The following is a 24,868-nucleotide window of genomic DNA, read 5'->3' on the forward strand; positions in this document are numbered from 1 at the left end:
CAAAGGCAGTGCTTCAGGGACGACTCCTTCTGAAAACACATCTGGCAGTGCCCCTCCTGCCCCATCTGCCTCAGCTAGCTGCCAACTGGTAGCCCCTTGTGTGCCACCATCCAAAGGAAGTAAGAGATCTTCCTCGGCCACCAGCTAGCCCAAAGAGTCTTCCAGAAGGTGCGAAGAAAGACCAGAGATATCCCCTGGGCATACCAACTATGTGCCTGTGTGGGTAGCCCGCCCTGGAGAGCCCCAAGAGCACGCCTACGCGTACGCGCACTGTAAGAGAAGAAGGGGATAGGGTTCTCTGAGGTCTCCAATGGTGGCCAGCGCCACTCCCCTGGGTCCCACTCCACCTCTGTCAAGGAACGGCCCTCTCATATCCAGAGTCTCCAGTCCTGGTCCTGCATAATCAGGGGGTCTGTATGCCACGTTTTCCCTTGCAGCCCTACAATGCGAAGGCGCTGCCATGGAAGCTGGGGGTCGATCATGGCCTCTCTGCTCTGTAGGCGGCTATCATCGGCGACGGAGAAGAAGTGGATCGAGGAGTCCGAGAAAAGGCCTGCAACTACCAAAGGAATGCCCCATGGAGTGAACTGTCCTAGCCACCTCTCATCTCCCGAGAAGAGCTGTCCGGTGACCATGGGAATCCTCCAACCTGCAGGAATGTCAGCATCGATCTCCGCTCGCCGAGCTTGGATCCCACGTGCCGTACCTACTGCTGCTGCCAGCTCGCCTGGGCTCAGCTGGCTGTAGACGTCCCTCCAAACCCGGAGCGAGCGCGTGGGCCCACGCGCCCAGAGCGCCCAAGGGATATGGGATCTCTCTCCAAGCTGGCGACGTGTATCATCTGTCACCTGGGTGCTCTAGATCAGGGGTTGTCTGTCTATCTCCTCTCGGCAGCTAGGGGGAACTTGGGAGAGGCTGTGTCGCGACTTCCTCCAGACCGAGACGAGGCTACGGAGGAAGGGGGAACGGGGCTGAGTCATTGGGGCAGAAGTGAAGATCCACCGGATAAATGGCTACCAATCACCCCCTCGCTGGGGGGTACACGCGCTGAGACCATGCTGAAGCAAGAGCTTCCACGTCGGCCCTCCTGGGGTCAGACCGCGGATGACTATTTTGCCAAGTAATGCCTGACTCTGTAGTTCTGGATCTATGATGCCAAGGCCGCCCTCTGTTTGGGGGAGAATGATCGTCTGCCAGGCCGCCCTCTGCCAAGGCCGCCCTCTGTCTGGGGGAGAATGACCCTCTGCATCATCTCGGATAGGGAGACGCATCCCGCGAAGACCAGTGGTACGGGCTCGTAGGAAGTGGGTCATGGCCTCCGCAAAAAAGAGAAAGAGGTAGGGCGCTAGCGGACAGCCCTGACGCACCGAGCGCTCGAGGGTGAATCTCTCCCCCATCCTGCCGCTGATGATAACTCGGCTGGAGGCTGACCTGTAGAGGCTAGCAATACCTCTGATCCACTCGTCCGGGAAGCCGAACCGAGAGAGTGTACCTTCCAAGAAGGACCAGTCTACCCTGTCGTACGCCTTCTCAAAGTCAAGGAGTATGGCAAGGTGCTGGCCACTTTGCTGGGCCCACTCCGTCGCCTCTGAGAAGGTGAAGATGTTGTCCAAAATGCTGCGATCTTGGACAAAACCAGTCTGGGTGTCATGGATCAAGTCATGTAGCAGGGGGCGGATGCAGCTACTGATCATCTTGGCGAGGATTTTGTAGGCGTTCGGGAGGAGGGTGATAGGGCGCCACTGTCTGATCTCCTGACGGTCCCCCCCTTTGGGGATGAGGCATATTAAGCCTGTGGCAAGGCTCTTTGGCATCTGCCCGCTGGAGAAGATATGCTGGAAGGCTGCGAGCAAGGGCCAGTGGATTTGCTCCCAAAAGGTGGTGAAGAAAGCTCTGGAGAGGCCATCCTCACCTGGGCATTTCTGCCCATCAATAGCGCTCACCGCATCCTGCATCTCCGCCACGGTGAAAGGGGCGAGAAGGGAGTCACTCATGCTAGGCTACACGAGCCGCGGTGTAGACCTCCACACCTTACTCTGGCATAGGCGGCCACGAGGGTTTGGGGGCTGCTGCTGGAACAATGATCTGTAGAAATCTGTCGCCAAGCCCCGGACCTTGCCTGGATATGTCCTGACACTATCATCCTGCACTCTAAGAGATCGGAGCTGTTTCCTTGCTGACCCATGTCCATGAGTCTTGAAGAACTCTCCGCACATCCTGTCGCCTTTCCTAGCTGAGAAGGACTTGGAAGCATGAAACGAGAACTTTGAGCGGGTGATCTCCTCTAGCATGGCTCGGGCCCGAACCTCCTGCTGTCTGAGCTCCTCAGAGCCTGGAGAAGACTGCTGCATCCGTTGAATCGAAGCGAGATCTCGTCTGAGACCCCTCTCCTTCGCCCAACACTGCTGCCTGACCTGAATCGCCTCCTGCTGTCAGATGAGGCTCGACTCAGCAAGTGCCTGGGCTACCTTTGCTGCCATATCCCCGGTGCGGTCCCAATCCTGCTCCCATAGGTCCACTATCCTGCTGTGAACCGCTGCCTTGGAGTAGATGGAGTCTGGGATCCGGCATGAGCGTGGAGGTGAGGAGTGAGGGGTTGAGTCCAGGACTAGGATGACTGGGGCATGGTCTGAGAGTGTCGTCTCTGGAACCACTCCTGACTCTCCACCTTTGCCAAGCGCCCAATCGCTGACATAGAAACGGTCCAGCCGCTCCAGGAGCCTGCCTCCCTCCCTCCTGTAACCCCAAGAGAAGTCCAGACTCCCTGTCCATTTGCGAAAGGAAGGCTCCCTCCAGCTGTCCTGACCTCCCACTGCGAATAGGAAGGAGTCCCAATCTGCCTGCTCTGCCTGAGCTATACCGAGGAACTCTGGGCCCTGTCCCTGCTTATCCTCTAGGGTCTCAAGGTTGTTGAAGTCCCGTCCTACAATCCAAGAATCCATCTCTGGCAACAAGTCTGTCAAGGATCTCCAAAAAGCGGCTCTCCGTTTGAGATCGGTCGGGGCATAGATATTGAGGATGCCGATACGGGATCCCTCAATATTCAAGCCCACCCAAAGCGCACGTCCTGGGATCGGAGTGCCAAAACCACACACATGCTGAACTAGAGAAGCGTCGATGGAGGTACAGACACCCCCGCTCCTCCCCTGCTCGCCAATCGAAGGTTCCCAGTAGGTGTAGGAGCGTCCTGTGAGGACCTTCCCACAAATACTAGTCTGAGAAGCCGATAGCTTGTGTTCCTGCAATAGGAGCACATCTACCCATCCCGCCAAGGCTGGTTGGAGCTCCTGTCTGAGCACCATCTTCCTGGGGCCGCGGGTTCCTGATGAGTGAAACCCATTGATGTTCCAAGAGATAATGCGTATACTCATGAGGAGGGAAGGTGGGCCACAAACAGCTGTCTGCTTGCGGTCGATGTCGAGGTGGTCGGAGGATGTCCAGTGTGCAGACGAAGGCGCTTGTGTGAGGGTTTTGAAGGAGAGCTCGGATCATCGGACCCATCCTCTAAAACCTTCAACAGAGGGGAGAGGCCCTTCGCCCCGTGGTGGTAGGCTCTCTCTAACCAGCTCAACGCCTCTGCCAGGGAAATACTGTAAAAGCCCGCTACCTCTGAGGTCCTCCACGGGCGGAGCCCTTCCGCGTAGACCCACTCCAGAGGTGGCCGAATAATGACCAAGAGGCAGAAACGTTTGGCGCTGTGGCGCCACCTCAGACGAACGTCACCCTCCTTCCACTGCTGCTGAAGAAGCTCCGCTGCTTTGCTACCGATCCAGTCCTGCAGCTGCTCCTGGGACTGATCTCGTATCGTCTCCCAAACATTTTCATTCGTCCATTGCTCATTCCCTTCACTGGAGATAGTGAAGGAATAGCTAGGACCATCGTGAGGGGCAAGGACGGACACCTTACCCTCTGCCCCCTTGCGGAGGAAGAAGATGTTGTTGTCTAGGCATGCAGGGAAGGAGCCAATACCCGCTGCATCCAAATAATCCCAAGGTCCTGCTCGATAAAACTCCAAAGGTAGAGCTCTAGGAGCAGCCCTTGGGCGTGGGGACGAGGATGAGGAGTCTGAACCAGAGAGAGGGGTGCTGGCCTTCTGCGGGGAAGGGCCTCTCCCCTCCACCGGGCCAGGAGGGATAGGCGTGGGGGAGGTCTGTGCTGACTTCGAGGCTGCAGGTGGCTCAGGCGGAGAGGGGGGTTCCCTCTGGATCATGCTCGAGGAAGAGAGTGGAGCGGAAACCACCGGTGCTGGGGGGGATCCTGGAGGGGGTGGGGGTCGGGGGACCGAGGAGGAGGGGGGAGGGGAGGGAGGGCGGGGTGAAGGATGAGGGGGAGGCTGGCTGATCTTCTCCTTTCCCTTCTGCTTCCCCTTACCAGGCTGCTGATGAGTGGTGGCCACGGGGGGGGGCTCTTGCTGTGGATGGGAAGGCTTTTTTGGTCCTGCTTTGTTTCCCTTCCGTTTTCTTTTGACCTCCGTCCAGCCTTCCCCTTCGGGAGGGGATGTCGTTGACTGATGGGGGGGATCCTAAGTTGCCTGAATGGGGGTCTTTTGAGGTTTTGTACCCGTGAAGCGAGGGCAGGAGCGCGCCTGGTGCCCGAAGCCATGGCATCTCAGACACTGATTTGGGCGACCAGTGACCAGAATGCGTTGCGTCACCACACCTGTGTCCATCTCGATCTCGAACTCCGAGGGGATGCTCTGCGGATCGAGGACTGCCACTTTGACACGTGGCACCCCTTGGGCTGCCGCCGCATCAACGTAGGTGTCCTGCATAGGCCAGCCAAAGTGCGCCCCCAGGTCCTTGATGATCGGGCGAAGCTCGGTTGCAAGACCTGGGAAGATGAGGGTAACTGGATGGCGAGGGATGCGGAAGCGGGCATCGAAGTCTGCTACACTGAAACCCCTATACCATGGGACCATAAGGATGATCTTTCCACCCACAGAAGTAGGGGATCGCCTGACCATATCGCTCGCAGCCTGTGCCGAGGAGAGCTTGAGCCAGAAGATACCACGTCCCATGAGTGCAACCTCGTCAATGTGGCTGTCCTCGAGGTAGAGGGTGGACTGCAACTAGTCCCTGATGTCTGCTCGTGAAGGGGAGTAGCCAATGATTCTCCCACAAACGGATGTCTAGGAGAAGTCCGTGGCGGCCTGCTTCACCAAGGAGACCTGGTGCTCTGTCAGTGTTACACGATAGGCTGATGGAGGGGGGGGGTCCGTCTTGGCCATTGGTTCCGGGCTCGCGGCCGCCATACCGCATTGACTAACTGCGAACGGTCCAAAGTCGGGGGAAAGAGAAGGAAACAGAAGAGGCGAGGATGGGGATTGGTACGGATGCGGGGGAGGGAAGAAGGAGGGATGGAGAGGTACGGGGAAGCGGGGGGGGGGAGAGGTGGTGACGAAGGGGCGGGTGGCAGAGGAAGGAGGAGGAGAAAGAGGGGGGGGGCAGCGCAGCGCAGGGAGGGTGAGAGGAAGGGGGAAAGGGGAGGTGTGGCAGCGCCACACGAGAGGGGGTGGGGAGGAGAGGCGAGGAAGGGGGGGGGAGAAAAGGGGGGGAAGCATTGCGTCGTAGCGAGGGGGGGCAGGAGGGGGCAGGGGGGTGGTAGCGCAACGCGAGGGGGGGGAGGCGGGTGGAGGAGCTGAATGCGGAGAGGGGAGGAGCGGAGAGGAGAGGGGAGGAGCGGAGCGGGGGGGAGCGACGGGCGGAGAGGGGGGAGGAGCGGAGCGGGGAAGCGGGAGGCGAGCGGAGCGTGGAGAGGGGAGGAGCGGAGCGACGGGCGGAGGGGGAGGAGAGGGGGGCGGAGGGCCGCGCGGGAGGCGACGGTGAGGGAGGAGGTGGAGGGGAGGGCCGCGCAGCGTGAGGGGGGGGGTAGACGGGAGTGAGGGAGGGGAGGGAGTTCGCAGGAGCGGGAGCTTGGCAAATATACAAACTCAACCTCTAATTGAGGTTAGGGGTTAAAAAACGTAATAAAGAGAAAAAAATCCCCTATCCCCTTATTACATAACATTGGCCACTGCCTTAGCAAATATAAATATTTCTAACATATCGCTAGAGTGTACAATATAGAGCCTAGGCTGAGTAATGTTGCCATCGGCTAACCACGTTGTCCACCTTTGTGGTGCATTGCTCTATGTTGGCCAAGGATGAAGATTGAAGAGCCTTGCGGCTCTCAAGTTGTCCACGCTCATTGATGTCTAGGTGTTGTGTTAGTCTTGGATGGATTGATGTGGACCGATAGATCTCAATGGAATATAAATGTTGGAACTCGGCTGATTACGAATTGGTTTTAGGGTTTTTGATCTACAGCTGCTCGTCGTCGGATGAAGCTATCCGATGCTGTTTTTCCCTCTTATCTACGAAATTCGAAATCTATCTTGGTGATTATATGCTGCAAAGTGAGGATCCAAGCTGCGTTTCTACCAGAAGTGATATGTTTTAGGGTTTCAAGCTGATTACCAGTTTGTTTTAGGGTTTCTAGGGTTTCAAGGCTGATGACCAATTCGTTTTAGGGTTTCAAGGCTGATTACTAGTTCATTTTAGGGTTTTGGCTTGGTTTCACGTGGTGCGATGGTGACTCTGTTGTGAGCTGTTAAAATATCTCATATCTGTGTCTTTCGGGGCATCTCTTACCACGGCAGGAGACGCAGGCTCCTTGATCTATGTATGCGATGTCCCATATTGAGAGTGATGCCTCTGTTTGGGCGATCCCCAGTGAGTAGAGCTGTGAGGCTGAACCTCCATCGTCCATGCTCTGGCCCGTCTTTGCGTCATATGTGGCCCCTATGGTTGGCGCCATATATCCTCATCGTCTCATCTCACTGGTCCATGCTCCCCTCATATCATCTCTCTCCTCCTCCTCTACTCTGTTCCTCGTGTCTTGGTTGGCTCTGGATTGAAGGAAGCAATAAAAAAACTCCAAACTAGCAAAACCAAAGATCATGAAGGTCTCCAAGCCGAGCTCGACTTATGGATGGGAAGTTACTTGCATATTGATATTCGCCAAGCTCGTTAGGGAAGCTCTTCTTTCAACTATTGGACCATTTTGATAACCAAGGCACATGGGTCAAGGTAGGCCATGTTGATGGCCAAGATTCATGGGTCAGCACGTTAGGCTCACTCTAAGAGCCTTTATTAAGGAGGCCAGCGATCAGCAGCGGATCTTGGAATGTGTGGAAAGAGCTTTGCTAGGGGTTGGCTCTTGGGAGAGGTGGGTAACCATAGAGGTGTGAAATTTGGCAAGCAAAGCAGGAATACCCAACGGCATAATTTGTGATAGTTTGCCGACCACCATGAGGGTACTTTGATGCTGGATGCAAACCATTATATATTATTAGCTCATGAGCTGCATATATGTGTAGCAAGTACTTCTCATATTGTGTCACCTTTGGCTTCCCATGTCCTCAGATACATGCTCAAAACAATGGATGATATTTGCCTGTGGTAGCAAGCCGTCATCTCTTTGAAAGGTGAGGAGCTTCTCCCACATGGTGTGTGTTTTGGCATTAAAGTCCCTTAGCATAGTGAGCTTCTATTGCTGTCCATATCTCCAAATGTCCTTGTACGGTGCCAAGAGAGGTGAGATCCGTGCCCTATCCATGGTGAGCTTACAGGGCTGAAAAGAGGAATCTGTGTGATGTGAACCAGGGCTGGAAACCTTCTATTATGCCTTGTCTATAGTAGTTCTTGCCATGCCTTTCAAAGTGTTTGCAAAACAAGTGCAATTGAAAAGGTCTTGCACAATTAAAAAGGTTCATACCATAGTTACGCTGAAACATGTTTCAGACCCTAGCTAGGCCTGAAACGCCGTTTCAGGGAAGCCTGGATTCTGAAACGCGTTTCACGGCCTGAACTATTTCAGGACCCTGAAACGGCTGGCTGAAACGTTTCAGCCAGCTTGAAACGCGTTTCAGGGCACAAAAACGGCCCGTTTCAGATAACAAAGCGTCTAGGGTCTTCAAATGTTGCAAAAATCCGCCGCCAGCCCGATTTTGGTCGTTTTGATTTTGATTTTGGCCTCTTGTGCAATGTTTCACTCCTTCAGTCTCATACTCTCTCCATCCTCAAGGTTTTCCAGCCATCCTTGAGCTCCTTTGCACTCCTTTCTTTCCTGCAAGGCTGCTTCAGCCCTCCATCATCATCTACTCCCCTTCAGCCCTCCTTCAAAGCTCAAACTCCAGTTCTTCAGCCCTCTTTCAATGCTCCTTCAGCCCCCTCTTTCAGCCCTCTCTTTCAGCCTTCTAAGTTCTAACTTCTAAGTGACATTGTGGTAAGTATTATGCACTATATTTTAAGTTACAGGTAGGTTGTAGGCTGTAGCATTCTATGTGTGTTTGTTCTTATCTCAAAACCCCCTTTTCTAAACCCCCCCTTGCTGACGTGGCGTTTCCCTGTTTCAGCCCTCCCAAAAATCTTGAAACGTTTCCGTTTCCGTTTCCCCTAACTATGGTTCATACTCATGTGACTGGTAAGAACTAGTTTGGGTCCTCATAAGAGGGCCATTGGAACCTAGTGATACATGTTTTTATTGGCTAAGGGATTGCTGCCCTGTTTTTTGTGAAGGAAAGTCTGATCTTCATGGCATACGATCTTTTCGTTTAAGTAGTCAAAAGGCTGTATAGTTGCGAGGTATTTTTGGAGAAACGTTAGGAGTGAGGTTGCAACTGATGCCTATTCGAGGACAAGAGGTTCAGAATAGAGGTCGCTGCTGATGTCTCTTTATGGTATGGAATTGGTATGTGTGTTGTGATGTTAAATTAAGGGGGTTGGATTGCAAAACGTGTGAATTTTTAATAGAAGGTACCTGAAAAGAATTGTTGTTGAAAGCAATGAGTTTGCAAGTATTGTTGTGCTTCTTATAATCTTGGTCTTGATTGGTACAAAGATTTGTTTTGCGCATGAACCATCATGCGAGCACTTATGCAGGCTTATTTTTGCAGGTGAAGAAGTTCCACCTTTACCATTAAAAGATGGAATTTTCAGATGTGTTGGACAGCTGTATGATTGTTTGCTGACAGAGGTGCATGAACGATGCAAGAAAGGGATTGGCGTAGCCAAACGCCTCAATAGCAGTTTGGGCTTTTTTTGCCATGATTTGTTGTCAGTTATAGATCCACGCCAAGTATTTGAACTGGTCAGTACTATAGAAAGGATATGAGAATCAAACGTGGGGCTTAGGGACACCACTTGCACTATGTTTCTGCTAAATATTGTGTTATCTATGTGAAGTGTTCCCCCTGACTCCTATTGAAGTTTCTGAGTTGCCATACTCGACCAACGTGTGTGTTTCATTTCCTTCTCAGCCGTTTAGTTCTATGTCCTGCCTTGGTTTGATTTTGTCAATATAGCTAATGTTTCCGTGTCATCATGACAGTCTTTGGTAGGAATTTGATGCATTTATTGTTTCCTTTATCAGTGATTTCGAGCACCTTGCTAGATGTTTCATAGGACTTGGATATCCAAATGCAGATATTTGGCGTCTGCCTTTTTGTTCCCTTTTAAAACTCCTTGCTGGGTGGGTTGGGTGACTTAGACAAAGAATCCAATAAAGTGGTATCTGAGGCTTGCTTTTTTTGGTTGCATGCGGTTTTTAACATTCTTTTTTAAAACTTTAAGCCAGTTTATTTATGATGATAGGTCGCTTTTTTTGTTCCAGGTGGCTCTTTATATTGACAAATTTACTGGTGTTTGCCAAGCACCTTTGCATGAATGCAAGCTTACGTTTCTCCAGATTGTTTGTGACCATGACTTATTTGTGGAGATGCCAGGACGCGATCCATCAGAGAGGTTGTTATATGTACTCGCTAATTTAATTAGCTTTGCGGCAAGATTTAACGAACAAGACATTTGACTTGGAGTGCAGCATCAAGTGGAGAGTAGTGTTGTCTTATGCACTAAAGTAGCTCAATCAATATCCACAAATTAAAGATTGCATTCTTGCAGAATATAATCAAGAATCTGTACAAAGCTAAATGAACTCCACGACTTCTATCCATTACTTACTCCAATCGGCACTCCTGCCATAATATCAATGCCGATATTTAAAAGCATTAAATTTATGTATTGTGTATCGATCACAAAAAGACATTTGTTAATCATGTACAAAACTATGACTCAGTCAACATTATGGAGGGCATAAACAGAACTGGGCAGTTCAATCAAAATGCAGAATAGTAAACTGAAATCGTGTGGATTGGACTTTGGTCATTGTGATTTTGCAGAAACTATCTTTCTTCAGTGTTGATTCAGGAGCTTTTTATGACATGGGATCATGATGATCTTGTTCAACGAGCAAAGGCAAGTCTTTGTTTCCTGGGAGTTTTTTCCTGTGTTTGTTTTAGGCTATTGCCTTTCCTGCATTGTGTACACTTTCCTTAAATAGAGAGTTATTGATGTGTAATCGAGAACTTTTGGGATTTATATGAAGGATGTGTTTTGGTTACACTGAACAATGTTTGTATACAATACCATTCTGCTCTATTGTTGTATCTGCCATCTTAATTTGTGGATATATGTGATTAAAAGGAATAAGAAATTGCTTCATTGTCTTAATAACATTGTTAACGGAAAGAAGCACGTTGTCCTTTATCCACTGTGAGGACAAAAACATGTTTGCATTCGTAAATCTTACTGTCTTGGAAACTTGTCTAATAATTTATCGTTGTGATGTCCTTGGATTCATGCATATCGGTGGCAAAAGGCGGCTCGAGTATTGGTAGTTCTAATGTGCAAGCATGACTTTGATGCTCGGTATCAAAAAGTAGATGACAAATTGTACATCGCTCAGCTTTACTTCCCACTTATTGGTTTGGTAATTTTTCTTACCCCAAGCTACGCCAACGAAAAAGAACAAAGGAACTTAAATGAATTCAGGCCCCACGGCTGAGTGTAAAATTTACTGTCCACTTTGTGATGTTTGTGTGTGTGCGCGCGCGCTTTCTGCGGACCAGCTAGAATTGTTTTTAGTTTTCTTGTACTAGCTGTTCTTTGTTGGAGCAGCTACAATATGCTTTCTTTCCGGGTTTTTTAAGCATATGACTAGTGGTTGTCTTATTTTGAGAAAGCTATGAATTGAAATTTCTCGTAAGGTGTGCGTGCACGTACACGCACGCGGGTGTGAGTGTTGGCATCTATACGACAATCACTTTATGATTGTCTACGTGCAGATTATCCTGTTTTCTTATCATTCAGTGATATCTTCTGACATGTGTAACTAGAGGTCTCAGCTTTTGGGACTGATTCTTGTAATATTATCCTCAATGGATTCCGCCCAAAAAAAATGTGTGTGAGTGCGCACTTTTACCAAAAGAAAGAAAGAAAGAGTGTGGCTGTGTGTGTGTGTGTGAAAGAGAGAAAAGAAAGAAATATAAGATTTCACTAAAAAAAAAGTGTGTGAAAGAGAGAGAGAGAGAGAGAGAGAGAGAGAGAGAGATCTATTAACGTCCGCGGGAGACCTCACGGGTCTATGGGAGAAGGTACACACCAAAAAGTTGTAAATACATCTGGGTAACCAGAGAGTTGAGGGAGTGCTCTAGGCAACTTAGCCTCAATTATTTGGACGCAGAAAGAGCTACTAATTCTATCTTAGAAAAACGGCTTGAATAACGTCAGTTTAAGACTGAGAGTCTTTGGGTTTAGATGAGAGAGAAAGAAAGAAAGAAAGATATATTAACGTCCTCAGAAGACCTCGCGGGTCTATGGGACAGAGTGATACAACATCAAAAAAGATCTCATACAAGCCTCTATGGGCTGGGGCAAGGGGGTGAGCTAAAGCCCTTTCCAAGTACTAATCTAGTGTCTAAATAGAATAGAATAGAGACAAAATCTGAATATGAATCAAGAGTCAGGAGTGTCCAGATCAAGTGTCCAGATCAAGTCAGGTCAGGTCTCTTCGTAGTAACATCTCCGTGTGTCGTCGCATCTCCATCAAGTAGAGCCCAATACAGACCTGGTCCTGGAACTTGATCAGTCATGAGAGTGGGCTAAAGCCGTGGCCCTCCTGAAAAAGGAAGTGGTAGCGCCCTCGGATCTCGTAGTAGGCTGGGAAGATACATAGAAAGTGCTCCTCTATCTCGACTGCCCCCATCGTGCACAACCTGCAATTCCGTTGCTCTCTGGGTATGCCTGCAACTCTCCTTGTCGTGATCCTCAGCTGATGGGATGAGACCCGCATCTGTTGATGGCAATCCTCAGCGCGTGTGAGACTCCTCTATCCTCGAGATACTGAGGTTTGATGATGAGCCCATCCTTCGATACTCTTGGCCCTCCCCCAAGTGCTTGATGTGTGGAGCTGGAGGAGACCTAACCGTATGATGCAGTTAATCTCATCCTGTGGGAGCAACTTGATTGCCGATCCATTTGATTGCCGTGACTAGCAAACCATGCGGTGATGCGTGCAAACCATGTTGTACCTACCCCACTCTTTGCTAGTCGAGTGGAGGACTCTAGTGCTAGCCTCGGAAGTCTCTCGTGAGGTAGGTCCCAAACTCTGTGGAGGAAAGTCACTATCTGAAAAATGGCATTGTTACGCTTCAGCCTTTGTTGTTAACCAAATCTCCGCCAGCTAATCACGACGCCATTTAATAGACTTTGTGTCTCGTTTGATAGCTACCGAATCCACGACGTGCAAAATCCACAAGATTACGACATCTAGTCCCTCCACGCGATGTCACGGAGTCCTGAAAGTAACCACCGTATACCAGCGTGTGTGTCACTCTTAGTCTTTTTTTCTCAGATTCCGTAAGATAGGATCTCCGCTCCTCTACTGGCTGCCTGGTGGTATCACGCTAAGGCTTAACGAAAAATCGGATCAACAGTCCGACGCATCGCCAATCGTTCCCTCACCGTCCACAGATTGCCACGCTGATGAACCCTCGATCCAACCCAATCACCTGCTGCTCTGATACCAAAATGATACGTACAAATCTCTTTATGCCTAATATTTCACACCAATCACGAGCATAGGCACACAGATTATCCTCCCAGCCAACCTCGATGGTAGCAAGCTATCAAGATGATTACGTTACGTGAAAGCTCCTGCTTGCCAAATCCCAACAAGCCCCAATTCCCTAGATGGATCTAGTATGCCACATGTCTTCATTCTAAGGTGCCTCCTAAATGCATCATTTACCCCTCTCTTAATCATTTGCCCCTTGGCACATTTAATGCATTTAGACCCTTTAGCCTTAGATCCACCTAGTCTAGTGCCATATCACCCTCACCAAGGACCTTGACTTTAATTCCTTTCTGATCATTTACGTAAAGCCCAACAAATATAATACAAACATTGATCCACTAAAGGAAAATGTCGACCGACCCTTCCGAGGTCATGTTACCTCAACTTGAGCGTAACAGGCATCAACCTGGAGAGGGGTCATGGCAAACTCTACCCTTTACTATCTGATGGGGGACTGAGGGCTTACTCCGAATCATCCTAGAGTCCATAATCACCTGTAGCCACTCAAATCTCCTCCGTTTTGCTGCTGAAAGATCACACCCCCAAAAAGGTGCCGCATACATGGCAGTCGGCCTCACTAGAGTGTCGAAAAGCTAACACTTTGCCGGTGGATCCTGGAAGTGCGCCTGGAAGCAGTGTCGCTCTAGTCGGCGGGCCAAAGCACCGTGCCATCGTGTGAGTCGTGCTCTGGTTATGTGGGCCATCGTGAAAAGTGGCCTTGTGAAAACTGTGCCCAAGTATGTGTGGGACTGCACAATCTCCACTGGCTAACTGTGGTCTGTAAAGCTATGTCAATGAAGCACTGTGTAAGAGGTGTTGAAGATCATGACCTTGGTCTTCCCAAGGTTAACCATCAGGTCTCTCTCTCTCTGCAGAACACCTCTAGGGCATCCAGATGTCTCTGTAGTCCCTCTGCCGAAGATGAGAGGACTATGTCATCCGCGTATAGTAGAATCTGTATCATCAAGTTTGTTAGTGGTGCTCCCTTGCCTACTAGATGGTCTATGAAAGATGTAATCTCATCAATGTAGAGCCTGAAGAGAGTCGGTGAGAGAGAGCATCCTTACTTTACGTCGATTGTGCTCTCAACCCAGTCTAATAGGCCTCGTAGGACACGAACTCTCCCTCTGACGGACTCGTATAGGCTCACCACTCCCCAGATCAGAACCTTTGGAATTTGCATATCTTGTAGTATTCTAATCATGCAAGATCGCGGGATAGTGTCGAAGGCCTTCCAAAAGTCTACAAAACAAGTGTCGACCTCGCCTCCTCAATGATAGTTCTCAGTGTGAAGATGTGGTCTAGGGTGGAGTGTTGTCTCCGGAAACCTGCCTGTCCTAGAGCATGCTGTCTATGTGCCTCTGTATGACATGTGATCTCCCTCTCCAGTATTGATCCATAGATCTTGGCCAGGGTGTGGCCAATCATGAGAGTGCGATAGTGCCCACCAGTATCCATGGGGTCACTTGCCTTGTGTATCGGTACTATGGTAGTGGTACTCTATGAGGGTGGGAAGCCGTGACATATGGCGTGGTTGAACATCTGTGCTAGGATAGGAGCCAAAACCTCATGTCCATGATCGGAATGCTCAGTTCGTAGCCCCCTCATGGTCTTGTGCTCTCCGGTTATGAAGTCGACTGAGTGCAGCCCGCACATTCTGTGCAGTGAAGAAGTGGCAAGTGGTGGGCCTTGGCATAGTGGATATATCAAGTGGTGCCTGCATCGGGACATCAAAGAGAGCATGCATAAGTGTGCCAAATACCTGGGTGTGTGATGGGTATAGGTGGCTTTCCCTCCGATAAAAGCCCCCAGCCAATGGTGGGATCCCCCCCTGGAAATGAACTAATCACCTCTACCACACTGTGGGTGAGGAAGGCCTGCCGCTTACTGCGTGTTAGTCACCGTGAGATCCATTGTGCCTTGGGTGATGTCAAGTGGCCAAGGGCTCACTCACGTGTGAGGTGAGCTCTCATCTCTCTATTGGGCGGATTCTGTGGCATCTTCCTTATTGAGGCACGTGTAGATCGAGTTGTGGGGAAAGACCTGATGGTTGCGTCCATGACTACTGTGGCAAGGGTGTTTGAGGCATGGGTGAGGTCTACACCATCTCCAAGTAGTAGGGCTAGAAGCCCCTTCACCAGGTTGCTCACATAGATGGGGTCCTGGGCACGACCAAAGTGAACCTGTACACGAGTGGGTGTGGGGGGAACCCACTGGCATAGTGGTAGAGATACAAAAGGCTAAGTACGAGTGATCAGCACCAAGTGGGGGAGGGGGCACAATAAAGTCGTATATCCGCGAGGTAAAGGCCAAGGGACCCAATAGGTAGTTCCACTGAGCTTGTCCTTCTACCATGTGGGAAACAAGTGAGTCCACTAGATGATGATCATCTGTGTAGACCATTGCAAATGATCAAATCATGGACATCACCTAGCTCAAGTAGATGTCGTCCATACTCTTTCACATGTGGTGCATCTGTAGAGTGTCTCACTATCCCGAGCTCAGCTGCATCTAGTTCTGGTACTTTGAGGGAATCCGATGCGAAGTTCAGCAGGCCCACCTGCCTGTATCCTGTGTGTGCATTGAAGTTATCACGAAGGAGGATGTCCCCTTGCCTGGAGAATTCGGTGATATCATCCTGAATCAACTCATACGGGCTGTGCCCCTCTGTGGTTACCTCATGTGCATAGGATGAAGTATCTGGGGGGAAATAACACACCGCTTTGAGAATCGGTCGTGCGTCTAGTAGCTAGACTCGTATCCACATGTGTCGCGCATGCTCCTCTCTCCGTGCCACTGATATGAGAGGTGTCATGTGTGATCTAAAGAGGATAGCCACTCCCCCCGAGCCCCGCACACCAGTGTCTCTCCTTGTCTCCTTCCTATGAGATGACTGCCAAGTATATCCTATCACAGTGGGCAATCCTCTCTCGGGGCTCTCATGTGTGTCAGTATAGAAGACCATGTCTCTGTCAGTGTATGTCTTCGAGAAACCACCCAGATCAGACAAGAGTGTGCCATTGCAATTCCACACTTTAATTCTCAGTCCAGTTTGTGTCCCATTGGCCGACACCGTCATAATTCACCCTCTTCTTTCTCTTCTTTTTCTTCCTTCTCCCCCTGGTCTTGATCTCCTCTTTCTCGGATGATCACCCTACCATCCCTGTATGCAGCCCATTTCCTTGCTTCTCTCGCTGCCATGACGTCTACCATACCTTCCCTCCGTTGTTCCTGCTGTAGGAGGGTGAGGTCATTGTCCAGGTAGATCTGGTCTCCTTTCAAGGTCACCCTCGTGCTCATGAGGGTCTTCCTATCCATGGCTGTTCGGAGCTTCATCCCAAGTGGCCTTGTGGGTGCATCGGGCTTGCCAACTCTCCAAGCTGTCTTACATGTCAGGTTCACACCCATTTTGGTACAAAGCATTTGCATCTGCCATAGGAGTATCTCGTACTGTGAGACCTCGGACTAAAACATTAAGGGCTTTACCGTTTCTCCTTTTATCCTCCTCTAGAGCATTTGAAATGAACTCTTTCTTGGGGACAGCAGTACCGTGCTTGACCACATCTCTCCATTCCAAGATTGCAGCCTCTCCTTTCTTGATCTTCTTGGTGAATTCAGCATGTTTACCCTTCATAGTGTCTTGCAAAAATGCCATGTCTTTTCTGAGTTTTTCATTCTCAGATTTCAGTTCATCTATGATCTTGCATCCTTCTTCTGAAGTGCCCTTTGCCCCGTTGAGCTGCTTCATTTGTTCCCTAATGATGTTCAGCTCCTCGTGTAGGGATGGCTGAAGCTCCCCTAGATCTCCATGTGTATTTGCCTTCAGTTTTACATTCTCGCCTTGGTGACTAATCACCTAAGCTTCCAGGCTCTCTATCTTTGATGTAAGAAGACTGTTTTTCACGTCCATATCTCACATCATATCCATCTGCATTTTGCCAATTTGTTTTTCCCATTTTGCATGCATTTCTTCTTGCCATCCCTTCATGTCGTCATTCATTTGAGCACATAGGTTTGAAAACTCATCCTTGTATGAGAGAGAGAGAGAGAGAGAGAGAGAGAGAGAGAGAGAGATGATATGATTGTATTAACGTCCTCCTGAGACCCTCCAAGATCTATGAGACTGCTGACCACTAAGAAAACAAATAGTGGTTAATTAGAACCGTTGAAATAACATTCTCACAAATCTTTCTACATTGTGAGTATCTGCTGGGCTACTACGTTGAGTACTTTGTTGCAGTTTTCTAAGACTTCCTTTAGGTAGCTTCCAAACATGTGGGCTGGTTGTTCCAATAGATTCTTGAGATTACATTTATTGTTGCCGTGATTCTTCTTTCTGATGTCTACGTATGCTCGACATTTTAAGAGCACGTATTGCTCATCTTCTTCTTCCCCTATAGGGCAGGTTTTGCATAACGTTGCCTAATTTGGAATCCTGGGCTGCATCCATCTACCCTTCCCCACTTCTAGATCATGTGAGCTGGTGGTCCTTAGCTTGCAATCAAATGCCTCTTGAATATTGAGATGTCCTATATTTTTGCATTGCATAGCTGTCCATCAAGTTGATTTTGCATTTGTAGGACTGCAATTTTGTTCCTGGGTCGTGCCATGTCTTGTGTACCATTTTCAGCACCAATAAGTCTGTGATAACCTCATAATTCCATCCATTCCTCCCCATCTCTGTACCAGCCCATGGTCTTAGTGGCCTCCATTGCTTTGTGTATCTGGTGTCCATTCTTCTTGTTAATCTTGTTGAGGTATGCCATATGATAGCATATTACTTCACCTTCCATGGTATCATACTTGTTTCTGCTAACAAGATGGGATAAGTGTCAGGTTCTTTACTCTCAACTCTCGTATGATAAATCGTTTGTGCACTATTTCAATTGTTTTCCAATAAGCTCTAGTGCACTGTTTCTATTCTTTTCCAATAAGCTCTAGAGAGATCAGGTGCCGAGGCTGGACACCTATAGAAAACCATTGCTTACACAAGCATGGTGCAAGCAGAAGCATGGTGTACATACTTTTCATCATCGACCACTTCCACAACTGTGCGCTTCTACATTTATTTTGGAAGCCGTACAATGCTTTTAACCATCCCAGAATCCTTCGTCTGCGGAAGGCCTTTTGGGCCTACGAGACAAAGTACATGTCACGAGGACGTGAAAAGAAGACGTGAAAAGTGATGTAAAGTATCTTCGTAACTCAACATACGCTTAACCCGGGGTTAACCATGGTTCAGTGTTGTAATGGTTTGGCCATAAGGGACTGGCTAGAGGAAGTGCAGACTTCCTAGAAGTTCCTAAGGGCAAAGTCTAGGTGCACCACTAGGTCCTTTGGGCAAGGCAAAGGCTTTAAAAGAGGGGTCTAAAAGTTGGGCCCAAGGACAACGTTGGTTGTCCTTGGTATGGGGGTTAGGACTTTAATGAAGGGGCAAATGGCAAGGAGGAGGTGCCATTTGTCAAGCATGTGTATGCATGCCCTTCCCCCACCTTCCATCTCTCTCCCCTCACTCTCCCAGAGGTGTAGGACGTTTCAGTTGTTCTTGTGCAGTTTTTGAGCTGTTTGAGCTGTTTCAAGCCTGTTTTCAGTGGTTTTATCACTGTTTTGACTGTTCCAAGGCTAGTACACACTTCTAGGAAGTGCCAGGCTGTACGGAATCCGTACAGACGTGTTCAGCTGCCTCCAGCAGGTGCCTGGGGTTGTCTTTTGCTGTGGTGGACCTTTGTGCACATGTTTTTGGCTGCGTGGTGGCTTCTGGAGCTGTTCTGGAGCTGTTTTGGACCAGTGCAGGCTGCAGGAGCAACTTTCCCTGTTGCTTTTGGCACCTTCTCTTAGAAGGACTCAGGCACAGATCCCGAGGCAATCCTTTTGAGGCAGATCTGTGAACCATCTTTCCTCTACAGCTCTTTCTTGTTCACCCTCCAGTCTCTACCTTCATTTCTCTCCTCCTGATTGCTAGAAGACACCTGCACCCTGCGGGGATCTTGGACAGAGGATAGGTGCGAGGAAGGAGCTCGCCCCTCTGCCACAGACAGCGGGAGTTGGTTCCAGGTTCGGTTTTTCCTTGTTCTTTCTTGCTTTGCAGCTTTTTGCGGTGCATGCGTGTTGTGTGCAGTCCTTTCAGGACTCCAACAGGTTCTAGGAAGCACCCAAAGGCAAGGGTGATCCTGTGGAAGGCCTAAGGACAGTGTGGATGGATGTGATAGCCTTGAGGCTGCCTTGAGCTCAGTTTGCCAGTGGTTTGGATGCTTGAATGCCTCTAAGTTGTGTCAGATCAGAAGCGAATGCCTGAGTATGCCTTGCCAGTGGGAATTCTAGTGGTGCATTGGGATTAGATGCCTTGAAGACAAGTAGAGGATTTGCAGAGAGGAACAGTGCAAGGTTGAACCCTTGTTGTATGTACCAATTTCATTCTTAAAGAAATAAATAAATACCGGAAGGGGCGCCAAGTATTTGGGGCCAGTGGGTGCGCTGTGTATCATTTTCATTGAGCAGGGGCACTCTAGCCTCCATCCAGTTATTTCTCAAGTTGTTTCTAAGTGGTATTGTTTAAAGTTAGTGGTTGGAAATGATGCAATGTGGCTGTGAATAATGAAAGTGCAATGCAAGTTATGGTCTACTGCCCTTTAGGAAACTGAAGGCCGGTGTCAGTACATACCAAACGAAGTCGCTATTCAATCTGTGAGTATCAGGGGGATGCACATGGTATCTCTTAGAGAGTGCATAAAGCAGATCAAGATTATCATAGAGCATAAATATGTTCTCTATCTTAAGGTGACCTTCATTACAACAGTTTAAGATAGAAAGCATTTAGGCTTAGATTTGAATTCCCTAATCAACGCTTGTCCTCCCTAGTAGACCACGCATTTTCTTGCTTTCTTGGCTTCTCGACATTAATACGTTCAATGGTTCTTTGTTTGAGCTGATGTGTGAGCTCCTCAAATATCACCCTTCAAGTTTGTGGGTTTGTCAAAGTATTTTTCTTTGTGGGTTTGTCAAAGTATTTTTATCCTTGCTGCCTTATCATTAATACAGAGTTGTATCGGTGTTTCCCTTCATTGGATATTCCAAATATCATGTTGATCCCATTCAACTTGTGGTATCTTCTCAAATCAAGCTAGCCAGTAGTGAACCCTCTCCTCCTAGGTGGTCTACAAAGGATGTAATCTTCATCGATATAGAGCCCAAAAAGAGTCGACGAGAGGGGCTAACCTTGCTTCACTTCGATAAGTGCTCTCAATCCAATCTAATAGGTGGCATGAACTCTCCCTCTAACTGACTCTTATAGGCTCATCATCCCCCAAATCATGACCTCTGGAAGCTACAACTTCTGTAATCTCCAGATCAAGCGGGAGCGTGCAAGAGTGTCAAAGGCCTTCCAAATTTCTACAAAGCAAGTATAGACTTTTTGAGGTCTTGGCTTCGCCTCCACAATGATAGCCCTCAAGGTGAAGATGTGATCGAAGGTGGAGTGCTGTCTCGAAGAACCTGCCTGCCCAAGAGCCCGCTTCCCATGACCCTCTTTGTGGGTGTTGATCTGCCTTTCTAGTACTGACCCATAGATCTTAGCCAGAGTGTGGCTAATAATAAGAGTGTGCTAGTTCCCAGTGTCCATGGGATCCCTTGCCTTTTGTATCAATACAATGGTGGTAATGCTCCAGGTAGGTACGAAAACGGGGCATACGGCATGGTTGAATGACTGTGCTAAAACCGGAATCAAGACCTCCGGCCCATGTGCGAAGTGCTCAATGCTCAGTGCGTAATCCCTAATGATCTAGTGATCTCTAGTTATGATGTCAAACAAGGGCAGCCCGTAAATTCTGCGCAATGAACAAATGACAGGTAGTCGGCTTGGGCAAGAAAACATTTCTGGTGCTGTTTGATGTGGTACATCATAGAGAGAGCATGCATACGTGTGCCAAACATCTGGATCTGTGATGGGAATAGGAGGGTTCCCCTCCGATAAGAGCCCCCAACCAATAGTATGGTCCTCCTCACGAAAGGATCCAATCACCTCATCCATCTTGCGTATGAGGAAAGCACCCTTCTTATGCCGCGTCACTTGGCATGAGATCCGCTATGCCTCAAGTGAACTCAGATATCCCAATGCTCGCTCACGTGTGACGTGAGCTCTCATGACTCTACACTCATCATCAAACCTAGGGTTTTGGGCCATCTTCCCGTTTGGGACATGTGCAGATTGATTCGTGGGGAAAGAGCTGGTGGCAACATCTTGTACGTATGAGACAAGGATGTCCAGGGGGGGGGGAGGGAGGGAGAGGGAGAGAGAGAGAGAGAGAGAGATTATTTACTTCTCCGAAATACTTAAGGGTCTATGAGATGAAAAAACCGTTATTCAATAAAAGTTGAGGGGCTGGGCCACTAATGTGGGCATCCCAATGCTGATGTCCTAGATGAGAATATGCATAGAGAGATACACCACGCTGTACACAAATGCAAAGGAAAAGATGGAGGGAGATCCCTATCAGTGGATCATCTGGTCAGATGATAGAGAGAAAAAAAAGATATAGTAACGTCTACGGAAGGTCAAATTGTGCTATGACACAAATCTATACAGAACGACTTCACGCCCAGAGTATCATGGAAGCAAAAATCGAAATGAAAAGCTAATCCCAGCCATATGCATCTCACTATGGTGTCACTTTTTATCATGCTATATATATATATATATATATATAGAGAGAGAGAGAGAGAGAGAGAGAAAGAGAGAGAGAGAGAGAGAGCGGGGGGGGCACATGCATGCATGGGGTTTAGCTTTCTGTCTTAATGTATTGCTGAAAATGTATTTTTCGGTGCTGCAGATATTGGACGAAATGCCAGTCTTCTACAATCTCAGCTCAACAGAGAAGCGAGAGGTCCTTATCTGTGTATTACAAATTATCCGAAATTTGGATGATATTTCGCTAACCAAGGCCTGGCAACAAAGCGTAGCACGTACTAGACTCTTTTTCAAACTACTGGAAGAATGTCTTGCTCTTTTTGAGGTGAAACGGCAATTCCCAACTTGTGAATTTATTTTATATCATAATCAGCTTCCCGTTGTAGGCTGCAGAGATAGATGTTTTAATTGTTCCTAGTGTACCCTATAGGAGCTTTTGGAACTACCAGCAGAATGGCTTTCTCTTTTTGGGATGAAACAACCAGTCACCAAACCTACTTTTTAAAAATGCGTGTGTAGACATACATATATATGTACAGACATATGTATAGTTTTGTGCATGTGTGTGCGCACGCAGGAGGCTTTTCTTTTGGAGATGTATAGTGGGAGCTTTTTCCATTGGGGCGAAATTGGCAGCACGCCGCATTGTTTCCCCCTCCTGCCCCTGTTGTTCTCATCACTGTGAAATAGTTCCTCACCTGTTATGGTCTTGCCCACACTCTCGCATATTGATCACTCATATTTCTCATTTGCTGCGGCTTCGGTTTCCCTCTATCAGATTTGGGAAACTTTTCTGGATGTTTGGATGCCTCTCATCTCAGATGTCTCCATTCCTCCTCTTCTTTCACTGGACTCGCTTTTGGGTACTATGGACCATTTGGACACAGAGACTGCATTCTAGGATGGGTCAACAGTTTCCTCAAGCATATATTTTCTTCAGAATGTCCCTCAAGCAATCTTTATATGACAGTTTTGTTGCAAGGGACTTGGATGCTACTAGCCTTGAAGTGTTCTCTATCTGTTTTTGAGTTTTTCCATTGGGCTCTCTTTTGGAGTCTAATGTCAGTGTGTGGGAGACTTCCCATCTTGTAAATTTATGAGAATATAAATACACTGGATTTTACCAAAAAAGCATGTGTGTGCGCACGCATGTGGACTTGCATGTGTGCCTCTTTGTCTATATATCTTTCTGTGGAGATTGTAAGGTGGACTACTTCCTCCTTTTCGGCTCACTCTTCCAAAATAAATAACTGGTTCTGAAGGTTCTTGTTCTGGAAATTGAGTTTTTGTGTTGCATCATTGACTTAAGGTCAACTGGAGTGCTGCTTGAGATTGCTAAATGATTTGGTTCTCTTTTGATTGTGGAATCAAAGCGGTCCCCATCTCTCTTTTTCTCCTTCTCGTCACAGGCATCAGCCTTGGTTGGTTGGGTTGCCCATTTTAGTGGCCTGCACCCTTGGGTTTCATTGTATCTGGTTTCTTTCAGTCTGATACACCCTTTGGTCTTTCGTAGATGTTAATTCTCTCTCTCTCTCTCTCTCTCTACCTTCAGCTTCTTTCTACCCTCCCGCTACCTTTGCTACCCCTCCCGCTACCTCTGCTACCCCCCCCGCTACCCCTCTTGCTACCTCTGCTACCCCCTCCCGCTAACTCCGCTACTCCCTCCGCTACCCCTCGCTAACCCCCTCCGCTACCCCCGCTACTCCCCCCGCTACCTCTGCTACCCCCTCGCTACCCCCTTGCTAACCCCCTCCGCTACCCCCTCGCTACCTCCTCTGCTACCTCCCCCTACTCCCTCCGCTACCCCTCTCTACCCCCCCGCTACCCCCTCTGCTACCCCCCCCCTTTTTTTTTTGCCCAAAAAAAAAAAAAACCCCCGCTCTCAGCTCCGGCTTAAAAAGAAAAAAAGAGAAGCAGCTTCGACCTCCTGCAATCCCTTCTTTGCCCATTGCTGTTTCCCCCATAATGAAGGGAACAGGGGGATGAGGACAGGAGACTAGGCGGGAGACCCTTCGATCCAAATCTGCATACGCGTGGAGATGGGGAAGGGGAACAGTGACAAGGCGAAAACACAAAAGCAACTCAGTCTGGAGGACTTCAAGAAACGCAGCAACCGAAGCGGTTTGACAGTGCACCGCGGCCCAAAAGAAAGGGGCCCACCCAAAGCCCATGACGCTCACCACATCCTTGACCTCTATGGTTACCACCACTATTTCACCACCATCATCCGCCTCATCATCTACGCCACCTCTCTCCTCCCCCTCTCCTACATCATCATCACAGGTCTTCTGTCCAGCAGCCTCACCACTGGCCCCACTAGCCACGGCTCCACAGTACTTTCCCCTCGTATCACCTCTATCTCTCAATCAGCCACCCTTCATTACCTCGTCCGCCGGCCTTGCTACTCCTACATATCACTTCCCCGCCCAGATCATGCTGTCCCCACCTTCAGTACAACCTCAGCAGCCCACCTTCATTCCAATCCCTCTCGAGATCCAGTTCCCACCTTAACCAGGACATCTTAGGCCGTTGCTAGACGCTTGGGACTCCCTATTGGCCCTTCAGGCAGAGCTGACACATTACATCTAGGAGGAAGCCTTGATACACTCAGGGGGACGCCCGCATTATACAGGAGTAGGGCACCCTTATCCAGGGACTTAGACACAACATCACACAGCTTCGAGAGGAGCTCGGGACCCTCAGAGCAGCGCCTGGAGGGACCCCAGCCATAGAGATGGAGGCACAGATAGCCACGATACAGTCGGCTATAGCAGAGACGACTAGATGGGTGGACATGGCAAAACGGGAGTCGGCAAAGGCAACCGTTTCAGCCGCCATATAGGAGTAGCAGCAGAGGGCTTCGAAGGCCCTCAACATCCGAATACAAGGGATCATGCAAGAAAGCACCAGCACCTCTACGACGCCCATGGAGGAGGCGATCACCTTTGTGACCACCACCATGGGAGTACCCGACCATGGCATAGAGGGAGCATGGCGTGTTGGGAGAGATCCCAACTGAGAGTAGCTCCTAGTCATTCACTTCAGAGATTCACATGTCCGACTAGTGACACTCCGACACCGAGCCTCTCTACGAGAGCATCCCACCCTGTCCATGGACGTGGATTTGACACCACTACAGATTGAGGAGCGACGAGTTCTTCTGCAGCAGCGAGATGTTGCCCGCAAGGAGAGAAAATGGGCCATGGTCCGAGATGGTAGGTTATTGATCGGCAC

At 49.1% G+C, this 24,868-nt stretch overlaps 1 protein-coding gene across 4 annotated transcripts in view; it reads left to right on the forward strand.

The window, feature by feature from the left end:
- The window catches only part of SPK1 (guanyl-nucleotide exchange factor), a 207,756-nt gene that overhangs the window by 158,158 nt on the left and 24,730 nt on the right, over positions 1 to 24,868 (forward strand). For all 4 annotated transcript variants that reach the window (XM_087377784.1, XM_087377788.1, XM_087377778.1 and 1 more), the window contains exons 20-24: positions 8,936 to 9,129; positions 9,652 to 9,782; positions 10,217 to 10,292; positions 10,696 to 10,806; positions 21,777 to 21,959. In XM_087377784.1, coding sequence (XP_087233910.1) covers positions 8,936 to 9,129; positions 9,652 to 9,782; positions 10,217 to 10,292; positions 10,696 to 10,806; positions 21,777 to 21,959 — 695 coding nt within the window. The remainder of the gene's footprint in view (positions 1 to 8,935; positions 9,130 to 9,651; positions 9,783 to 10,216; positions 10,293 to 10,695; positions 10,807 to 21,776; positions 21,960 to 24,868) is intronic.

The sequence above is a fragment of the Dipteris shenzhenensis genome, chromosome 1 (genome assembly GCF_047967505.1).
Source record: "Dipteris shenzhenensis isolate YYH24624 ecotype China chromosome 1, Dip_SZ_1.0, whole genome shotgun sequence".
Lineage (NCBI taxonomy): Eukaryota > Viridiplantae > Streptophyta > Polypodiopsida > Gleicheniales > Dipteridaceae > Dipteris > Dipteris shenzhenensis.